The following is a 21,187-nucleotide window of genomic DNA, read 5'->3' on the forward strand; positions in this document are numbered from 1 at the left end:
AAAACACGGTAAAATTTGAGTGGTGACACCTGCCAAGACTTCATCTGGCCCTAGTCCTCCACCAACTTGTCTACTGCACACACACACACACACACACACACACACACACACACACACACACACACATAACTAAACACACATACACACACACACACACTGGCCTCTCTGGCTTTGTATGCCCTATCATGGCTCTGCTCGGCTCAGCTGTGGCTGTGCTGACTCATATACTGGCCTCTGGAGACGTGAGGTACTCTCATGGTTTTACATGCATACAGACTCTCACTGCCAGGTGAGAGAAATAATAGCTTGTGTTATTCTAGGAACAGCTGTGGTCTTTTACCTGTGAAAAATAAAACTAAACAGGCTGTATAGAAAATCTACTATAAAATGATTGTTCTGGCTCACTGTTTAATACCTTTGTTTTCACCCAGTGGCATCATTGACTCATCAAAAGCTCTTAACCGACCGTGTTGGATGATGGGTCATAATTGACCCTTGGCTTCATCATTGCATCATGTAGCGCATGCTAGTGAATGTTCCCTATTTCTGCTGGTTAATTTAGCCATAAATAAGACTTTAGAGCGTTGGTGGTGTTGTAATGAATGGTCATATTGCAGCTTTACTGGAGTGTTTTGGACATGCTGGTATCCATGGTGGGCTTTACCCAACATGCCAAGCATGATTAGTTAGGTTATTAGTTGGTCGTATGCTCTTTTCCAAGGCTTTTCTGATACTGATTGGGTGATATGTTTGGCTTTTTGAATGGCATCTTTGCCAGTATCTTGAGACCCAAAATAGAGGCATACAGTTCTCATACACGCACACAGAATGCCCTTCTTAACTTGTACACTACACATTCAAGACAGACATACTCTCGAACACAAACCCTGAAGGCTGCATTTACATGTTCACTGGTATGGGATTGATTCATAAAATGATTAAGCCTGCTGTATTGTCTTGATTGGTCTAAACAGCAGCAGCCTTGTAACTTGTAGAGAACCTTTTAACTACCTCCAGCCTTCACCACTTTGCTGAACACAAGGGAAAAACACACCATAATTATAAGGCAAATGTGCTGCATGTGGGTATGGTAGTTCTGGGGTAAGGGGTAGAGAGAGGTCAAATACAAAAGGCAGATTCTTTAGCTCCTCTTAAATATGTGATCCACTTCAGAGAAAGTTGTGAACACTTCGATCGTGGAATATTGTTTCCCTTTTTGGGGTTTTCACTGAAACAAAATCTTGTACATGGTGGGAAAACCTTGTATGGGTGCGATTAAGCACTAGCTGCCTAGTGGTGTGGTGCACTATAGGGATGGATGTACGCTATAACGGACCGCCCAGTTAAGCTAAAACATATCTTTGATCTGATAGAGGCTTACATTCCAGACACACATATGCACACATTGTCCATGCATAGAAGAACTTGATCCTAATTGAAAACGTAATCAGAAGCAGTTGGAAATGCTAACAGGCTTTGTCCTTCCGCAACAGAAGGATGTATCCTAACTTGTGTAATTGTTTCAGTGATTTTCATGTTTCCTGGTGTCAAGGCTGGCAGTCAGGCCTGTTGTGATGTGGCGTGTAGGGTCGGCATTGAACCGTGGAGAAGATTCCTCAACTACCACACAATTGAAACCTCACAACCCAGGCATGGTCATACCAGACCACCACAACCAGAACAGCTGGAGCACTTCCAGATGCATAGCAATAAATAGAAATAAAAGACACTTCTTGGTATATGGTTGTAATTTATTCTCATATTTGCCGTAATGCGTTGTGATATACAGCTGTAGTCATGGTAACGTGGACCGCTCTTGGATCCATGATAACATCACAAGGATTTTTCTGGCAGTCATCAGTACACATGCCTAATGGTTTCTCATTAATATACAGAATGTACTGTATAATTAATCTATGATAATACTGCATGTACATAAGCCAGCAGGTTCACCTCCTCTTCCTTACGCTCTACTGCAGTGCAGTTCTGATGTTAGCCAGACTGAGATCAAATTAAGCTACAATTGTGCTTTTATATGTAAAACTGAAAAAACAGTGGAGTAGAACTACAGTTTCTAGAGTTTTTTTTAGTTCAGAAATTAATATAGAATGTTTTTTTTTTTGCCTTTTCTCCTTTGCTTGATAGCCCCATGTGGCCCCAACCTCAGCCCCCCTCCATTCTAACCTCAGGGCCCATGCCTCCATTCTCAATCCTCAGTCCCCAGCCCCACTTTCAATCTTTACTCCCCCCAGCCCCTAACCCCAGGGAAGTGGCTTTCGTGGAAAGCCACACAAAAGCCCAGTAGTATTTACACACTCCGCTTTCTCACAGAACGTTCACAGGCTGTTACATGTGCAATTGAGACAACAGGAATTTTCCTCCTTTTTTTTTTTTTCCCCTTGTCCCTCCCATGTTTGAATGATTCTCTGCTTTCCTTTGCAACCGGAAAGAAAGTGATAGCGAGATCAGGTTCCTGTTTGTAGCAGATGTGTGGGCGAGGGTCATCTATAGAGGAATATATAGGTGATCTTAGATCTGATTATTGTTTCATCATGTCCCTTTTACAGGTTTCACTATCTCCCCCATAGTGTCATGTTTCATGAGTGTTTCTCTTGAGTGGGTGTCATTATTTACAATCTGTTTTCCAGACATTTTACTGTACCTTGCCATTTATACATGTGCCACTCTGCCATGCAGATCTGGGCTAGACTCTGAAAACTAAAGTAATAGTATCTGGGTGGATTAGCGAAATGGATACTTTGATTCCTGGTAGGACTGTGTCTGAAGAAGAAGCTGTCATCTTGTGCTCTTTAACAAGGAAGATGTGTTGACTGTTTAAATATCTTTGTCTTAATATTTGTCCACTTAAAATCCCTGGATAGACAGGGAGTGATTATGATTACTGCAGGAAGCTTTTCTGATGTGTGTATCATGTTGCCTCATGAATCCGAGCGGAAAGACGATACCATCAAAGAGCGGGCTTAGCAATGGCATCTTAAGATGGCAGCAGGAAGTTTGTAAATCGCAGTGTCAGATTCGAAAGGGAGCACAGATAGTGTTCCGCTATAAAACTGGAATGGATTGAACCCACCGTCGCAGCTGTCCCATCTATATTTTGCTCTCTCTACCTCTCTCTCACACATCTATCATCAAGTGTTCTTTTTAATGGTGTAAACTTTCCCATCCGTTTTCAATAGTATCAACAACCCCAGGACCCTGAACGTGCTTGGCAGTCAAACTCTGAGCTTTTACTGCCAGCCTCTTTTAACCATCAACCATCAACCCCCCCCAGCCATTTAAAAGTACACAGCGGGCTTGGGTCCCTCTTTGTTGGGATAGTTGAGTAGTTATTGAGAAGCTGTCTGAACCACAGTCATGTGCGTCAAGAGTCAGGGAGGGGTGTGCAGGAGAGATCCCATCAGGGCCTAAGAGCCTTTGGAAGGAGCTCAAGTAAAACTTACACATACGCTTGCACCCACACACTCTCTATCCAACTCACATGCACACTATGCGCTGTTTTGAAATTGTGTACTTGAATTCCTGTATGCAGGAGGCTTGACACACTCCCCTCTCCCTGTTAAACCAGTGTTTTCAATAGCAGGCCAGTGAGCTCTTCGCTCTTGCATGCAAGGTGACGTAAGAGTGGACAGCATCCCTGCAGGACTCGCATGACTTGAGTTTTCTGTGAGGCTCGCTCATTGACCCATTGCTGTAGGTGGGCCAGACTCCACCATATTGTTTTCTCCTAACAAACCACAATATATTGATGACTCTTACTAACAGGAATGCCTACTTGAAGGCCCACTTTTTTCCAAGCATTGAGAAAATGTTAGGAAAAAACACACACAAATGGAGTTGCCATTTGAAATGAGTGACATCTCCAAGCCTGTTTATCTCACCAATGACCAACATTTAGCTGCCCAAAGAAGGATGTGAAAAAGATTCTGCTAAAGAGAGCGGCCTCCTGGAGGTTTAATGTGGGACCAGGGGTCAGATTTGGCCCCGAAGCCCAGTCTGAGCTGCTTTAGCCTGGATAGCTGTCAGGCTGGGATATGATTCACTCCCTTGTTGAGCTTGTGTTGCTCCCATGGATGATATCACTCATGTCTTTCTCCTACTGGCTGACAGCTGCACCACTAAGATCTGCATTTTAAGATCGAGAATACATACATGGTTGACACCTGCATATGTGCTTATGCACATACTGTACATTATACACCCACCATAAACATACACACCTGGAAGTATTTGCTTACTCTTTTATTCACAAGCTCTCTTTCTCATGTCACCCCTTTTCTTTCTCCTTCTTTTAACCCATCCATCCACCACTAACTCCTACTTCAACCCCTCACCCCCCTGTTTTCTCTCAGAATGGGAACCCAGAGGCCGAGGAGCTGGTCTACAGCCACTATGTGATCTGTAACGACACCCACGAGATGCTGCGCTTTGGCCAAGTGGACACAGATGAGAACGTGCTGCTGGCCAGTCTCCACAGCCACCAGTACAGCTGGAGATCCCACAAGTCCCCTCAGGTAGCGTGCACACACACACATACATAGCCCAGGTGCTGGTAAATATCCGATTGCCCCCATCCCAGTGGTTTTGGTTGGAGTTTTGAGTAGATATACACACAAATGCATCCTCATACTCACAGAACCTTCACCAATGCACAGTATATTCAGAAAGACATCAATGCACCCTCAATATATGTACATGGAACATATATACAGACATACCCACACATTTATATATACAGACCAAAATGTTAACATCGTATTGGCACCAGCAGTTCAGACATAGAAACATAATACACAGATGGTACCTACATAACCTTGCACACACACTGAACTAGTGTATTGCATGTGCTCACACACACTTACCAATGTATAAAGAATGGCTTACACATACAAATTCATTCTCATTATCTTGAGCCTACAAATGATGTCTGCGAGCTCACAGAGGTATACACACACACACACACACACACACACACACACACACACACACACACACACACACACACTGGACACGCTGTCATCAACATGCAGCCTCTATCTGTATGTTTCTGACAGAGCTCTCAGACTGTGCCCTGACAGCATTGTTAAAGAAGATTGATTATATTTAACCCTTTGTGGTTTTGAGGTTGAGCGGAGGGTGGGCTGGCGATCTGTGGCATATGTGTGTGTGTTTGGTGCGCACATGTTTCAGGACCCCCATGTGTTCCACTGCGAGTGTGAGAAAGTCAAGCTTGAGAAAAGACATGGCCATAATTGCTCGCAGTAAGTCAGTAAGTCAAGTTGTATTAATCATCGACCATGGTTAATCTGTGCTCTTACCTCACTCTCGCCTACACACGCACACGCACATGCGCGCACGTGCGCGCACACACACACACACACACACACACACACACACACACACACACACACACACACACTTGGAGAGTGGCAATCTGGCATATCAGCACAGCGAATACCACATCTCATTTTAGGAGTCAAAATGACCTCTGCATATTCAAGGATGTTTTGGAAGAAAGATTGTCCGAATGGGCCAAATGTCATCACAGATGAAGAATGTGATTCCAAGATGGTTCTGTCATGTGTTATTCCATCATGTGTTTGTGGTATATGAAATATGGGTTCTCAAGATGAACATGATTTGTGAAACTAGATAAATAAGAAATAGTGCAACTTTGCCAAAAACACTCTGCTAACTTATTGAGCTTGACGATAAAATGCCTGCCAATGTGTCCGCCTCAGCAAATTGTAGCACACACTCCTAATTACATCTCGGGGTTATAAAAATAGTGACACTGATAAGAGAAAGGGTTGTATTTCTTTAATGGTTACTTGGTTCCTGCACTTGTGTTTTTGTAGCTCTTACAAATCAGTTTCCAGGACGAGTATAAGTGGTTGTGCTGTTTTGCTTGAGTCCCATGATGCTTCGGAGTGTCTAAAACAACTCTGATCACCACAAGCCATCATTCCCCAGACCTCCCCACTCTCCCTAGCAACCTTTCCTCTTTCTATCTGTGAGCCTGCTCTCCACTTCAACCCCAAGACCTTCCCCTTAACCCCTGACCTCTAGCCTATTTGTCAGTTATATTCCCAACCTCACGTCCCATCCTGCATTAACCCTTTGACTCTTTCAGGCTGCCCATTTGCGCTGTATTACTATTGTATATTTACAAAACTTTTAACTATCTCCTACCACCCATTGCTGTCCTAACCTCCCTCATCTCTAAAACCCTAACCCTCTCCCATTAGCTCCTTCTTTTTCCTTCATCACTCTAAACCCACTCATCATTTACATAATTCCCATTTTCTCTTTCATTTCACTTTGAATGACCATGTTAAACAACAGTTCACAGTTCCTTCAAACAGCCACTGGCTGGTTGTTGTGAATGATGGACTTCAACTCTGTGATGACAGTTGTGTCTAGTCAGCTGTCTGCTCTGTCCTCTCACTGGTCCAGCCAGCAGACCTGAGGTTTTCTCATGTTGCCTGAGCTCCATTCTTAATGATCTCCAAGGCTTATTCCCTTCACACTTTTTCACATCCCTTCATCCCCCTCCCCATTCCCCAATGCTATAACCCCTCCAAGTACATCAGTAAACACTTTTCAGCTTGGGACCCTCAGTGCAATTAGCTCACTCATACTGGGGATATGCTAATGCTGTGCATAGTATTCTGTGTCTTTTCTTGCTATGCACTGTAGGGACCCACCAAACACAGGCCAAAACCAATTTCAGGCCACACACCCTAAGCCATAGTTTAGAAAACGTAGCTGTGCAGTATTCCCTTGACGTCGGCTCAGTCCAGTTCTCTCTTTATTCCTGATGCCTCACCTCCATCAGCTCGATGAGATCAGTAGACCTGGACAGTCTCTGGCCTCCGCACTGATTTGGGGTCTCACTTGGACTTTTGTGCCTTTCTCTTAACACTCTCCAACAACAGCACACCGCATCCCAGCGCTGTCCTTGTCCCTTTTCTCAATCCCCCGAGCACAGTCCTGTGTTCTGGTGTTTACGACCATGCTGGATGAGCTCATTAGCCCTGTCTGGCTTGTCCTGCTGCTGGCCTCCGCCTGGCTATCCTGTTCTGTCTTGGACTCTGACGACTTTGTCCTTTTTATCTCTGTCACACCCCAGTAAGTGCTGTCCTCTCATTTGGGATTGTGGCCTTGAATTACTCAAGGAGCCTTGCTCTACATCTGGCTTGTTCCGGTGTGTTCTTTGGCCATGCCAGTCCCCTCACTTTTAGATTCATATAGTTCTGTTTGTGCACCTTTTACCTCCCATACATCATCCATGGTCACATTGCTCCATCAGTAGCCCTGGTTTGACTCTGTCCTCTCTTGACATGAGGTCATGGCTCCTCCTCCCTTTATTTCCCCTTCCTGGCCCTCTTAACCATCAAACGACCATAATTGTCATCACTCTATCCAGGGTTCATCTATCTCTACTTCCCAACTTTGCCCCTTTTCCCTGTTTTATCCAACACACACAGAAGAACTCATTCCCCACCCCTGTTGTTCATGGCCAATCTTGTCTTGTCTGGGAGGCCTGGGGCCTGTCGAGAAGGCAGGCCATCAGCCTGTCCTCATGGTTCTGGTATGATGTGTGTGTCCCAGCTGACCTGTCCCCCAGGCACACACACTCTCTCTCTCTCACACACACACACACACACACACACACAAGCCAGAGCTACTAATTTGCTGTTGTAAAGTAATCTGTCCCCCCTTTCTTTCTCTTGCTCCCTTGAGAACTTACTGGACATGATATCATCTTGAGAGGAGGGGGGTGCAGAGAGATGGTGGGAGTGAAGAAGAAGAAGAGATGAAGGCTGAATGGACAGGGAAATATGAGTCAAAATGGGGGTAGCAAGGAGTTGTCAAGGGGGATACTGTACAGGCCTACTTTAGAAAACGGGAGGACATGGAAAAAGGGAAGCAGGGGCAAAGGATGAGCCATGCTCTTAACACTCACAGATTGGCTTAGAGAATTCTACAGTGGCGATGAAGCCAAAAATGTGTCTGCTCGCTATCTTGCTGACCCTCCCATCTTCCCCATTTCTCTCTGTTCCTGATGCACTAGCAACACATTTAGGAAGGTATAGGTGAGTAGATTTGCCAACTATGCTTTATTATCGTACATTAAATACTTTAATCCTATCTTAATCTGCTTTTGCGAGTCCATAGTTAGAAAGAGTCAGGAGAGGAAAGAACTTCCTCAATGAAACAGGCCTGCTGTTGTTTCAGCTTGAACTAAAACAGGGAGGCATATTTCAAATCCTGCAATCTCCTGTGTGTGTGCCTTTGTGTGTCCGTTTGTGAAAGAAGAGTGTTTAATGTGTGTGTGTGATCCTGAGCGGTTTAACCAGTGTACACTTCCCATGATGTTGACATACCTCTGAATATCTGTCACTTCTCTCAGAAGAACGCTCAAGTGGAGTGTTTTTGCAGTGAAACGTGAACCTTGGCTCAGGTCACACTCACTCTCACTGCTCCTCTGTTTCTCTCCATCTCCCTTCCACTCTCTCAAACCCCCCTGTTTCTGCTGTCAGTCATAACCGTAAGATGCATTAAAAGGGTCGATTGAGGCAGTCACGTCCTAAGAGCCCGCTGTGGTCTAACACTTGATCAGATTCATACCCACCCGTGCACACTCAGACACACACACACACACACACACACACACACACAACAGACACACACACTGTGATAAAATGTTTCCTAAGGCCTGGAGTCTGTCAGGCCTCACAGTCTAGTCTCTCTCTTTCAGGCTCAGCATGCCTTCACACCCCAGCAGTTACCAGCCAAGGTGAAGAAGTTTATAAACACACACAATTTCCCCAATTTCTATCTGTTTTATTATTTTATTTCATATATATTGTATAAGAGAGAACATTAGAGGGAGAGATGGATACAGATAGATATTTTGATACGTTGATCAAAAAAATGCCAGGATGTTCATACGTAAAACTTCACACTCTCTTTATAATTTAGTACAGTTTATATCTGTCTCACACACACACACAAATACACTTTTTGTCCCCGCCCTGCTGTTTTTCAGGGCTCTGGCGTGTGGTGTGGTGTGGATGGTTGAAATATCTGGGTGCTTGGTACAGGATGCAGCCTAGCTGATGGAAATCCCTGTGGTTAGTGTGGTTAGCAGGGAGAGGGGCGTAAAAAGCCCCCTGGATTTGGGAAGGACTTTTTAAGTGCCTACAAGGAATATTCACAATTTGAATAAATTGTAATTTACTCTAGGAGCAGGCTTCTACAGAAGAGCTCTCCCTCTCTCTTGCTATATGTGTGTCAGTGTTGTGTTGGTGTGCGTGTGCGTGGTTCCCGGGGGTAATGTGCTGGAGATAGCAGCCCAGGACTATTAGTTTGCGGTTAGATTGGCTGTGTTGTTGGAAGCAGGCATGACAGGGAGGTATTTGGTATGAGTATGTGTGTGTGTGAGAGAGAGAGAGAGGGAGGAAAGTGAGAGAACGTTTATACATCAGTATACACTATGTGCTTGTTCATGTGAGCATTATTGTGTGTGTCTCCTGTTGCTTACTTGCCAGCACTTTGCTGTGTCAATCTGATGCGGGTTCTTGTTTTCAACCTACAGCAGGGTTCAACTTTTACAGCTCATTATTCAAAACAAGTATATTTAATCCGTAAAATGTGTCAGTTATTTTCTCAAGTAGGATTTCATATTTCACCGTCCTGACCCATTGTTTAAGAAACACTGCCCTCAAGTGAAGTGGTTTAGTTGTGCCGTTCATCCAAGATTGTGGCTTTAACTGCAGTAGATTAGGCTGACCCTTTGGGAGATATTAGCTCCACTCAGGTTTACCCACACACTGACTGATCAGAGAGAGGGGGAGAGAGAAGCCGATGAAAGGGACTGCTGTCCATTTTGATCCCTGGAGAAATCCTACACTTTCCTGTTGTTTATCCTCAGAGCTGGGTTAGGTCTAGAAGGAAGGCCGACTTTTTTAAACTGACATGTACTTGTAGATGAGCACTGTATCATTTGGCAAAGGTTAAACATTGGCCACTCACTGAGCTAGTTTGATGATGGTTTAGGTCTAAGCTCACATACATGTGTAGTAACATGAACCAGTACACATTACACAGTTCATCAGTGTGTTAATAGTACAGTCATTTTTTCCCGTACTGTCACACTCTTTATCTCGTCTCGGCATTTCCTCTGAATCAACACACTAGTGGAATACAAAAAGATATTAAGACAAAGCCTTTTTCATTGCCTTGAATTATTAAATTTAAAAAAAAGATACACTATGTACTGATTATTTTAACATTTTGTGTCTATGGCAACAAGATACAAATTGTGTGTGAGTCAGTGGCTCAAAAACTAAGTCAGTCCTTAGAGAGAGAGGATCATTATCACCATGGCTTCCTGATAACCTCAGACAAACAGAACAGTCATCACCAGGCGCGGTTACAGTCTTATTCAGCTATGCACGATTCACATTCCTGGTCCAGGTCACATGATAAATGTCCATGGTGAGTGTTGACTTGGCCCTTCTTAGTCAGTCAAATAATACAACAATAAAAATACAGTTTCAGGGGGAAAAAGAGGTGAAAGGATCTCTATATTAAATTGAAATTTAGCAGCTCTGGCTGATGGATTAGTTAAGACCAGCGTCCTGGACTCTTACTCAGTCATATGAATGAATAAATGAAAGAATATAAGCCAGATTCAGAGTGGTACGTATACATTATTGAACTACAAAAAAGTTCAAAATAAAGAAAAACTATTTAATCAACTTTCTTCATCTGATCTTCAGACCTTCATTGACAGGGAAAATGTCCGTTCGTAAATCATTATAGTATTTACAGTATAAAAGAGAATGAGAATCAGTCTATATTTCTGCCAACCTCACTGGCCAGAGGAAGAATACCAGTTCTGTGAAACTAAAGATTATTGGCTTCTACTTAAGCGAGATATGACATATGATTCAGGACCAAACCTTTGTTTAATATGCATTTATGTCTTATGAAATAATTTTGGCTTTAACTAAATATTTTCCATTAATTTCTCATCAAAGTGATTAAAGGCTTACTTTTAGTAAGTTAACATTGTCACACAAAGGGTGAAAACAATGTAATTTACTCCACATAATATTTTAATCAGGCAGTGCTGACCCTGGTATCCATATTGTGATGAGCAGCATAACAAATCAGTAAAAAATAATGTTTGGATGACTATGAAGTGAATATGTATGTACGTAATTATCTGTTAATTTACTTGCATGAATATTTGTGTGATGTTGTTTGTGGGATTTTGTTTCTATTCCATCCATTAATTTCATCAGCATTTTGACACTTTACCTGTTGCTGTTCTTTCAAGGCAACTCGACAAATATACAGTACACTTAGGATTTATCTGCCTTAATGGGACAGATAATCTGTCCCATGGAGTTACATATAGCTCAAAACACCTAGACGTTAAAGGTCACAGGTAATTTCATGTTCCCCGGATGTTTAAGTTGTCTTCCTGGACCACAGGATTCACATTTACCTGAGGTTTATAATTTAATTGATATTTATAACACTGAAACTAATAAAAACTAAAACTAAAACTAAACATTTTGAAAGATAAAAAACTAAACTGAAACAAGCAAACCCACTCTGGGAACTAAACTGAATTGAAAACAAAAATTCTAAATGAAATAAAAATAAAAATAATAAAAATTATAATAACTGGGGAGGACAGGCGCTAAGGCTAAAGCTTTTGTTTCTGAGAAATTGGCACTTGCAGTTTGTTAGTGTTTATTCTTTGTATCCATCAGTGGAGGGTTGAAACTATTTCTCCCAGTAGTGCGTGTTGGGAGTAGGCTTGATTAGTGATTAATAGGATATTTTTTGAGGAGTTCTGAACCTCATGTTTGCCTGATATTGCAAAGACAAAGAGAAAGTTTCAACAACATAATGTAGCCAGTAATTTTTTTTTAAACCAATGACTCCTGAATATTCTGGGGACTCATTCCCATCTTTCTGCAACCCACCATTTGGTCCTTGTCCAACCATTTTAAAACAATACATTCCCCAGCTTTCTACCACAGCTGCCACAGCCAAGATTTTCATGAGAAATACAGGGAGGACAGTAAGTCTCCACCTTCACCACCCGCTTTTTCTTTTCATCTACAGTTAATTCCTGCTCATCCCTCCAAACTCAGTCCAGTCTTTTAGAAGAGTTTGTTTTCTCACTCTTACTGACATATTATGAGATCGTATTTTGATTCCATGTTGTATATCTGATGAGCCATTGGTCTGTCATGACTCTGTGTGTGTGTATATATTTGAGTAATTCCACTCCCTATGTAGTGTGTCCCAGAGGAAGCTCTCGCTCTGACATGAGGAGATTAATTTAATTATCATGTTGATGAGAGCTGAGCTGCTTGAATCTCCTATTTGTTTTTCTATGTAAATCTTTTTAAACATGCCAATGTGTTAGCAGTTTAAAAAATATGTTTTCATCCTCTCCATCAAATCCTTGGCCTTGAAACTACAACAAAGAGTCTAAAACCACGGGTTGCAACCCTGTTTGGGCAGCAGAACTGTTTCTGGTTGGTCTCCACATGACAAAAGTGTTGGTATGTTTTAATGACCCTGGGCCACATTGTGACAGCAGATTTATTCAATTGAGATCCCAGTCTTAACAAGTTCAGAAACCCATGTTGTACTATGATGTCAGTTACAGAATAAAGTCCCTCACTGTGGCCGATGTCTAATGTTTTGACATAGCTGGTATCTTTTCTTTTAACAACCTCTTCAGGGTGTATAGTCAAAGTAAATTTAAAACGACAAATTTTGCCTCACCGTGTTTTGAATACACTTGTCTTTCTTCCTTTCAGGAATTGAAATTTCCCACAAAATGTCCCACAAGTTGCATTTTATTTGGTAGAACACATAAAAGAAATCTTGAACAATACTTGATTAAGGACTTGTGATCCAAGTATAAGTGAGGTTGAAATCTGCAACGCTGTCAGCACTGCTAAATGCTGTTTTTCCAATTAATGTAGACATTTCAATGCAATCCACCAGGATAAGACTAGCAACAACAGGCAGTTTATTCGACATCTTCAATGCACAAAGCGCTATATAATCACCACGTCAAAATATCCAGGTCATCGTCCCCTGCCCATGGCTGTGAGTCTGGGGCACAGTTAGGTCTTTGTCACTACAGGAACTTAACAACCATTAACCTGCAGCCTTTCAGAACCTGAACTATTAAGAACCCATAAGGCTTAGGCTCTACCTTGTGTTTCCACTGTGTTAAATGAACCAGAATGCCCTGGATACGTCAATGAAAAGGCGACCCCAGGACAAGTCTTCTTCAAAAGCTGTTTGGTAAGTGAGTGCAGTTGTACAGCAGTTGGAATGAGTGTAGCTAATTTAGATTTTTTAATACACGTTTACATGAAATGACTTTACCCGCAGTAAGAGGTTTTTTAGAACGGACCAAAGAGTGAACGACACACACAAAGCACCAAACCAGCTTCCCTCCACTAACCAGCTCTCCAGTGCTCATCCCTTGAGACAAGTCGGCTGCCCCAAAAGATGCACTTGTTCAGCGTCTATCATCGTACTGTCTTAAGCTGGGCAGACACTGCATTTTTATTGATTTTTTACTTTGTGTTAACACACACTAAAAACCTTTGAGATCAACTGACCACGCTGAACGAAAGTAACTCAAGTTGCACACCAAAAGTCAACCAATTTGTGGCTAAAATCAGGCTGAATCCTAGTGTTGGCCAGACTTAACCAGGCCACTGTTCGATTGTCTCCCGTATCAGAAAACCGGGAGGTGCAGATTAAGAATCAGTGAGCGTTGTGGTCCCATTGGTGATGCCCTGGGTTCAGCACCACGGACAGTCCCATAGTGCTGGATAACCAATCCCATAGGAACAGCACTGGTCTGCATGATGATTTTGGCGTCGTGGCCACAGTAGGAACAGGACAGGTGTCTCCTCTTATCCTCATAATGGCTCATCCAACCATGAAAGCATTTCAAAAATACAGTACAGAGTACCTTTTTCTAAGCATCACATACATTAAAATGCCAATTTAATGATCAGAATCTGAAAAAAATAAATAAATAGCTGTATCACAAGACACTGATGCAAATGTCTTAGTGGCACTCAAGTTGGAGGCAGGAGAAACTTTTTTTAGTCTATGACTGTGTTGTGGTCATATGTTTTTTACATTTTCCTGGGCTTCAGTTTCATTACACAATCTACCACTCTGTGGTAAGTGGTAGCTGTATGGGGTTAACCCATACTACATTTTGTTCTTTAGCAGGAGAGCTTGTGGTTTCATTGTAGTGAACCAATCCTCTCTGTAGTGAAGTGTTACATTGCACTATGCATTGCATTGTCAAACCACTGGAGACATCAGTTGCGTTCACGTTGTCTGAGTAAGACTGCAGCCCACAGTTGCTGGTAGTTTAGAGGCACTCTAATTGTGGTCACGGTACGGGTAACTGAGGTCTCCTGTTGCCTAGTCAGTCTGTGATCAAGAACATACCACTTATTGCTCACTTGTATGCACAGTATGTGTGTCTGTTTATTTGTCTAATCAAATGTGTTTATGAACAGTATGTGTCACCCTTCCAGTGGACTGATGTTTTCCTGCCGTTCACCCAGTGTAAGCTGGGATAGACTACAATGTCATGTGACCTTGAACAGAAATAAGCAAGTAGAAAGGATGGATGTTTGGGTGATGTTAGTTTGAACATGCCCTGGCTGAAACTATGTATGCCTCTGTCTTTACTGTATATGTACGAAGTATACTTTATGTTTGCAGGATGTTAAAATCGTTTCCTTGTGTTTTATTTCTACAGCCCAGGGCAAGCTTTTGTTTTTTGCGTCTTAGACTGAGACAAGGTCTCTGTCCTTCCAAGGGTCCTCGACCACTGACTTCTTCATCCCCCCACCATGTGGTTTACAAACCTCTCCCCTCTCATACAGTACTCCTTTTGTCAGCTCCCTTCATTTGGTGCAAACACTTGCTGCTTCTGCGTCTCCTGGAACCCTTGAGGCCCTGGATGTCTAAGATGCCTTGGTAGAAACCAGAGGGAGAACTATGGAACAGTGTTAGTCAAGCATAAACCTCTTAACGTCTCCTCTGTCAACCACGGACCCACACAATGCCTTCTCTCTGTACCTTCTTTCAGCTCTCTGACCGCTTCTTAGACTTGCAAATCTGGGCTTTGATGTTGCACTGCCTTGCTTCTTTTGTCAGAGAGAGGGAGCCACGGAGGAGAGAGGCATTGCAGACAGCTGTTAAAGCCACCATAATTCCCTCATGTTACATGGGTTAGCCCTCACTGCCCTGGCAAGGATGCTGTTGTGTCTCTCTGTTCTCCCTTTAACTCATTTACGCTCTTTTTTCTCTCTCACTGCAGTTCAACTTTGTCTACCTCTCTCTTCTTTCCCATACTCATTCTTTCTAGAGGACAAAGTAATCCATATTCTTTTGTTTTGTTGTCTGGCTACAAACCTGTTTCTCATTTGTTAGGTGGCTAGCTAGCTCCCTGGTCCCAAAGTTGTTTTACCAGACAAGACAGGGCTCTGTTCCACATTCCTCTGTTCTCATCTGCAGCCAGATGACATTAAATAGGATGGGCAGTACAGAGCCTGTCAGACTATTTTTAAACCTTTCATATAAAATTTAATTCATATCAATTTCAAATTTCAAAACATTTCTAGCTTCATAAAGTTTAATTTAGCTTATGTGGGTGAAATTGAGTGGTAATCAACCATCTAAGACCTGCTACAGCCTCTTTAGGCCTGTGATGGAAACTAGTGCGCAAAGCTACTGGTGTTGTTTATACCTCGATTCCATGTCTCCAAGTCTCAAATCTCCTATTATAGTCTGAGTGAGATGGAATGAAGGAATGGTAGTAATGGGTAGACGACCAACAACCGCTGCGGCTTTGTCTGCCCGTCTTTACAGCGTCCAGGAACACTGATTACATCTCCACTGCGGACAGACACTTAATTTGTGTTATGTGCGCCCAAGCACATTCCTGCATGAGGACAATAGACGGATAGTGGTTACAGTGGCAAGAGTGACTCGTTGTGTCTGCAGGAGGACAGGGGTTGGAGGGCGTTTGGTGTATGCATGTGAGAAGGCGAGTGATTTTGTGTCTATCCAACTGTATGTTTCTCTGTCCCTTTATGGTTGTCTGACACCCACACTATGAAAGCAGACAGTTTTTGCTATTTGAATGAGGTAATGACTGTGTTTACCAGGAAGTTAACAGTCATTACTTTGGTTGTGCCTGACTGATATCTCACTGTCTTTTACAGGAAACTTTGTTGCTAATTATTTTCTCTTGGGACAGGATTAAGCAACTGCAAGTAGACATGACATCGTACCCATGATGGAATTTGGTCAGTTAATTGACTCACCAAATAAACCTTACAGTTTAGACGGGCGGTGTTGGTAATTCTCAGAACTTAACACCATTTCTGAATGTGTCAGTCCCATGTTTGGGTTCTGCATTTAATTTCCATAGCAACTGGGAAATGTGGGTGATGGAGTTTCAAAAATTTCATGTGGTACTAATCTTGTGATAAAACCATACATAGTCCTAACATGATCTGTGTGGATCTTAACGTCATCATTCTGACCCTCTGATATTTGGTTTAGTCGACAGGTGTTCCTTGTTACGTTTAGGTTAGTCACAATTTCAGCAGACTGTTTGATTTGAAAACCTATGTCAAAGCGTCATTATGTTCTCAACATTTAACAATACCTGCAGGCTCAAAGTTTTTTAAGCAGATTGGATTGTGGCAAAGCTGGTAAACCCAGTGGTATTGTACAAACCATATCAAACTTCAGCTTTCATCATTGCCATGTTTGACCACTACAAGGCAAGTAATTCCTGTGATGATGTGGCCCTGCAGACTGACTGTGGACATTAAACCATAGAAGAATGGAGCTGATTCAGTTCAAGGAGGAATGGACAAACCCATTGTCAAATGAATCAGATGATTTTTCTCCTCAGAACTGAGATGAATCATTTGTATATTAGTTATATCAGTGTATGTGGATAAACATGTCACTGTAAAAGTTCATGATGATACAAGGCTGGGATGTACTGTCAAACCAAGGGGCTAATCAGTACCTTGTAGTCAGTTCATTTCTAAAGAGTTGGGTTGAATAATAGTAGTTTGATTATATTAATGAGTGGAAACTATGTCTTACTAAAGCCTTTTATTGATATATCAATACCACTGGCCAAGTTACATCCAAAGCATTTGGATGAATGCTTGTATTTTGTTTATGTTAGGGCTTGTAGCCAGAGTTGTTATTGGAAAAGTAACAATATTACATGACCCCAGTGAAATCCTGGACATTATCAACAAAATAGATAAGAATATTACAGCCCAGTACAATGCAGTCGCAGAATTGTAATACTTTGTGCGGTTACATCCAATTACTCAGTTTAATATTGCAGATTACTCTGGTACCAAAGCTGAAGCCCAGTAATGTGCTGGAAACTAAGTGTCCATCATCAGCCAGCCATAATCACAATCTCTCCCTGGGGATTTAAGGGAAACGAGGAGAGACTGAGATTTCAATTTCACATTTCTTTCACACTCAATACTCAACTTGGGAAATGATTGTATAATGACAGATGGGTTCTTAGTTGGTTTTGGACAAAAAATATTCAACTCAGCGCCAGTTGCTGAGGGTGAGTGTAGGAGTTTTTAAAAAGATTTATTTGGAAATGAGATAAAAACTTAATTTGCATCTGAGGTTACAAGGGTTAGGTTTTTCTCAAGATACCAGTAGACACATTTTACAGAGTTGATATAGATATTATAGACAATTCACATGTTTATAAAAGTGTCTGAGTTTTAGTTGTGTTTTTTAAAGTCAAAACTAATTTACACTTTCATACTTACTTCATTGTCCACTTATTTCAGTCCAGATTTGTGTGTCACCTTGGCATGCTGGCCTTGTCAAGCCATGACACAGTACAGCCAGCACTGGGCTTTACTCTCATGTAAGGCCCTGTCGGGTATTTCATCACATTTGTTCTTGAGGTTAGAAATCTTCAAATTAGAAAGCAGATGTGATTATGGGTTTTTGACATGCCTGGGGGCACCACATGTAAAATGAAAAACTGTGAGTGAAAAAGACTCTTACTGTGCAATAATGTATTTTTGTAGAGAACGAGAACTGGATTTCATCCTCAATACTACTGAAATTGCTTCAGGAAGGAATTCCTTCATGGCCAGTATGTACAAGTGGAATGATTAGTGTGATCTATGAATTTTTGCTTCAAATTAAGGCTCATCCTCCTCCTCGTACAAAGACATTTCTGTTGGTTAAGTTCTTTCTTCAGTTGAATATTGCTAGTGTAAGGCCAGACTTAATCCATGTGCATAAAACCACCACATGTGGCTGACTGGGTTTTCTCAGTGTCACAACAGTTGGATAAGTCACAAAGAGGCAAAACAGCTTCTTATTTTTCATTCTTGTTGTCCTACGTGTCCAGTTCATCTGTGTCACTGCTGTTTTTTGTTTTTTTTTATTCCACCGCTTGAGTCAGAGCGGTGATGAATTAAAACAAGAGCACATTCGCTGTTTGAAGTTTGAGGAGAGACATTATTATGATTTCTCCCTTAAAGGTCAAGTTGAGCCACAAGCGTGATAAAGTGCACAGCAAGAGAGGGAGGAACAGAGGGGTTAAAGGAGAGAGAAGTGTTGAAATAACAAATCGGTCCTCACAGATGGTGGCAGAGGCACAGCAGAGTGCGTTCACCACCACAAGGTTTTGACCATAATTAACGCCAATGCAGTACCATTCAGGCCGAGGGTAATACTATGAAGTTGAGGAAGATTTTAAAGTTGAATGTAAATATAGTAGTATGAGCAGAATGGCAGAAAATCCCACATTACAGTTATTTTCAGTTTTCCTCAAACCACCATGATCTTAACTGGTCTTGATTATAATGTTAGTGCTGGTTTAGGGAGTCATCTAGTGGTCCTCCACCCTTAAGGCTTAACCTTAACCTCCGCCACCTGGCTGTTTACACCACCCTGCCACTTTCCCCGTGAGTAAGTCCACTGAGCAGGAGATCTGAGAAATTATGTCATTGCCACTCAGCCGACAGGGAGGAGGGATGATCTTGAAGAAAGTGAATTCAGGCTTTGATTAGGAATGTTATTGTAAAGAAATCTGCCTTCAAACAGTGAGGAAAGACTGCAGTGGAGAGAAACATAGAAGGTCTTGACCAGGGTCCCCCGTGCTCTTTGACCTTGGGAGTAATTTGTTTTTCTTTAAACAGATTGGCTAAATGTTCGGCACATTGAAGCGACGAGCCAATGTGTAAATCTTCAAACGCGCTTTTCAGGGTTTCAATCTGGTCGCTACTCCTCTGAGAGAGTATTTAAACCCCCCCCCACGCCCTTGTCTCCCCCTGTCTTTTTAGACTCTTTCACTAACATACATTCTTTGTCTTTCTCACGTTCTCCCCCATTTCTAACTATTGCAATTTTGAAGTTGTGATGGCAGCAGGTTCAGCCAGGTTGAAGGTCAGCGACGCCGCCTCGGGAGGGGACAGGGCTTTAGATCTCTTTTCATATTTATGGTTCGGCTCCTGGATTGTGACCATAATCTCATGACAACATCACATTGTTTGACAAATGAGTTTCCTTGTCATGTAGGGCTCAGCATCCTGTGGTGAGAAGTGGACAGATAGTATTTGTATGACCTCACTGTAGCACAGATGTGCTGAATGCATGGATGGTCATTTGACCAGCCTGTTTGCTTTTAGTACTGCATGTTTTGAGAATGGGTTTAGATGGAGGGGTATGTAGCCATATATACTTATTGCATGGCATCTTATTTAAAACTAAGTCAGTGTTTTGCACAGTGATAATGTGTAATCTATCTAAAGCACCCATCTGCAGGCTGTCTGCAGATACAGATGAAATTATTGAAGAAATCCTGCTCCTTTACTTTTTTCAGCCATACTGCCATGTTGTGAACCACAATACAAGGAAATGCGTGGAAAATTGTTGGTCGGAAAATTGTCACCATTGTGAAATTGTTTGAATGTCAAAAGGTAGGACAGCGTCTGTTTATTGCTGTCCTCCTGAGTCTGTGTGTGTCCACGCAGCCACACACATGGATGTGCTCCACTGAAGTGATGGATATGAAGCTGAAAAGGTTGAGAGGCAAACTATCTGCCTCTTATTTAGACGTGCGGAGAACAGAGCCTTCCCCATCCAACCGCACAAGTACACACACACACACACATGCAGCCATAATGAGCTTCCACATCAGCTGTTTTCCACCAGCCAGTTTATTGTGTGCGACCTTCTAGCTCTGCTTCCAACAGCAGCCTGTTCAGTACCAGTAAACAGGAACTTTGTTGTCTCCCTTCTCCCCCTACCAAAATCCTCTAAACAAAGAATCTTGTTGTTTACTTGCCTTTTGCTTGGGGATAAATAAAGGGCAAGAAGACTAACCTCTGATGTCTGGTGTCTTCTGTCTCTGTTTTGTGTGTGTGTTGTGTGTGTGTGTGTGTGTGTGTGTGTGTGTGTGTGTGTCTCCTGCTCTGTCCCATCCTGCAGCTGTTGCACATCTGTATCGAGGGATGGGGGAACTGGCGTTGGTCAGAGGCCTTCAGCGTGGACAACGTAGGGACTCTGCTGAGGACCATTCAGTACAAAGGACGAACTGCCTCACTCATCATCAAGGTGGTGCAGCTCAACGGTGTCCAGAAACAGGTACAGTTTTTTTTAAATGTCAAAAGTATTCCATTTGCCGTTTTAGGAGTTTGTTTTGAGAAAAAAACATTCTTAACACCAGCTTTACTTACTGGCTTTTTTCAACCACATCTCAATGTCTTCATCACTAGATAGAGTTTGCTCAGTTGTAATGTATTTGTCAGGTTTGGTATTTCCTTGCAAGAATTTTGACAAATACAAAAAGTTAAAGAATTTAAATTCCCTGTATAATTAACACACAACTTTGTAGTTAGCCTAAACATACTACAAGGACTTTTTAACTTTTCTATATATTATTTTCTAAATGTAATACTGATGCCTCTATATGACCTATAAACAAGCAAGACAATCAGAAAGAAGATTGCCTATTTCTACAGTATATAATATATATAGTTGTTCTCTGCACCAT

General features: G+C 42.1%; 1 protein-coding gene across 7 annotated transcripts in view; it reads left to right on the top strand.

Annotated features, from left to right (window-relative positions):
* Positions 1-21,187, top strand: part of LOC127366381 (intermembrane lipid transfer protein VPS13B) — a 315,825-nt gene that overhangs the window by 262,757 nt on the left and 31,881 nt on the right. For all 7 annotated transcript variants that reach the window (XM_051405186.1, XM_051405181.1, XM_051405183.1 and 4 more), the window contains exons 46-47: positions 4,371-4,532; positions 20,623-20,778. In XM_051405186.1, the coding sequence (XP_051261146.1) occupies positions 4,371-4,532; positions 20,623-20,778 (318 nt within the window). The remainder of the gene's footprint in view (positions 1-4,370; positions 4,533-20,622; positions 20,779-21,187) is intronic.

Source organism: Dicentrarchus labrax, unplaced genomic scaffold (genome assembly GCF_905237075.1).
Source record: "Dicentrarchus labrax unplaced genomic scaffold, dlabrax2021, whole genome shotgun sequence".
Taxonomy (NCBI): Eukaryota; Metazoa; Chordata; class Actinopteri; family Moronidae; genus Dicentrarchus; species Dicentrarchus labrax.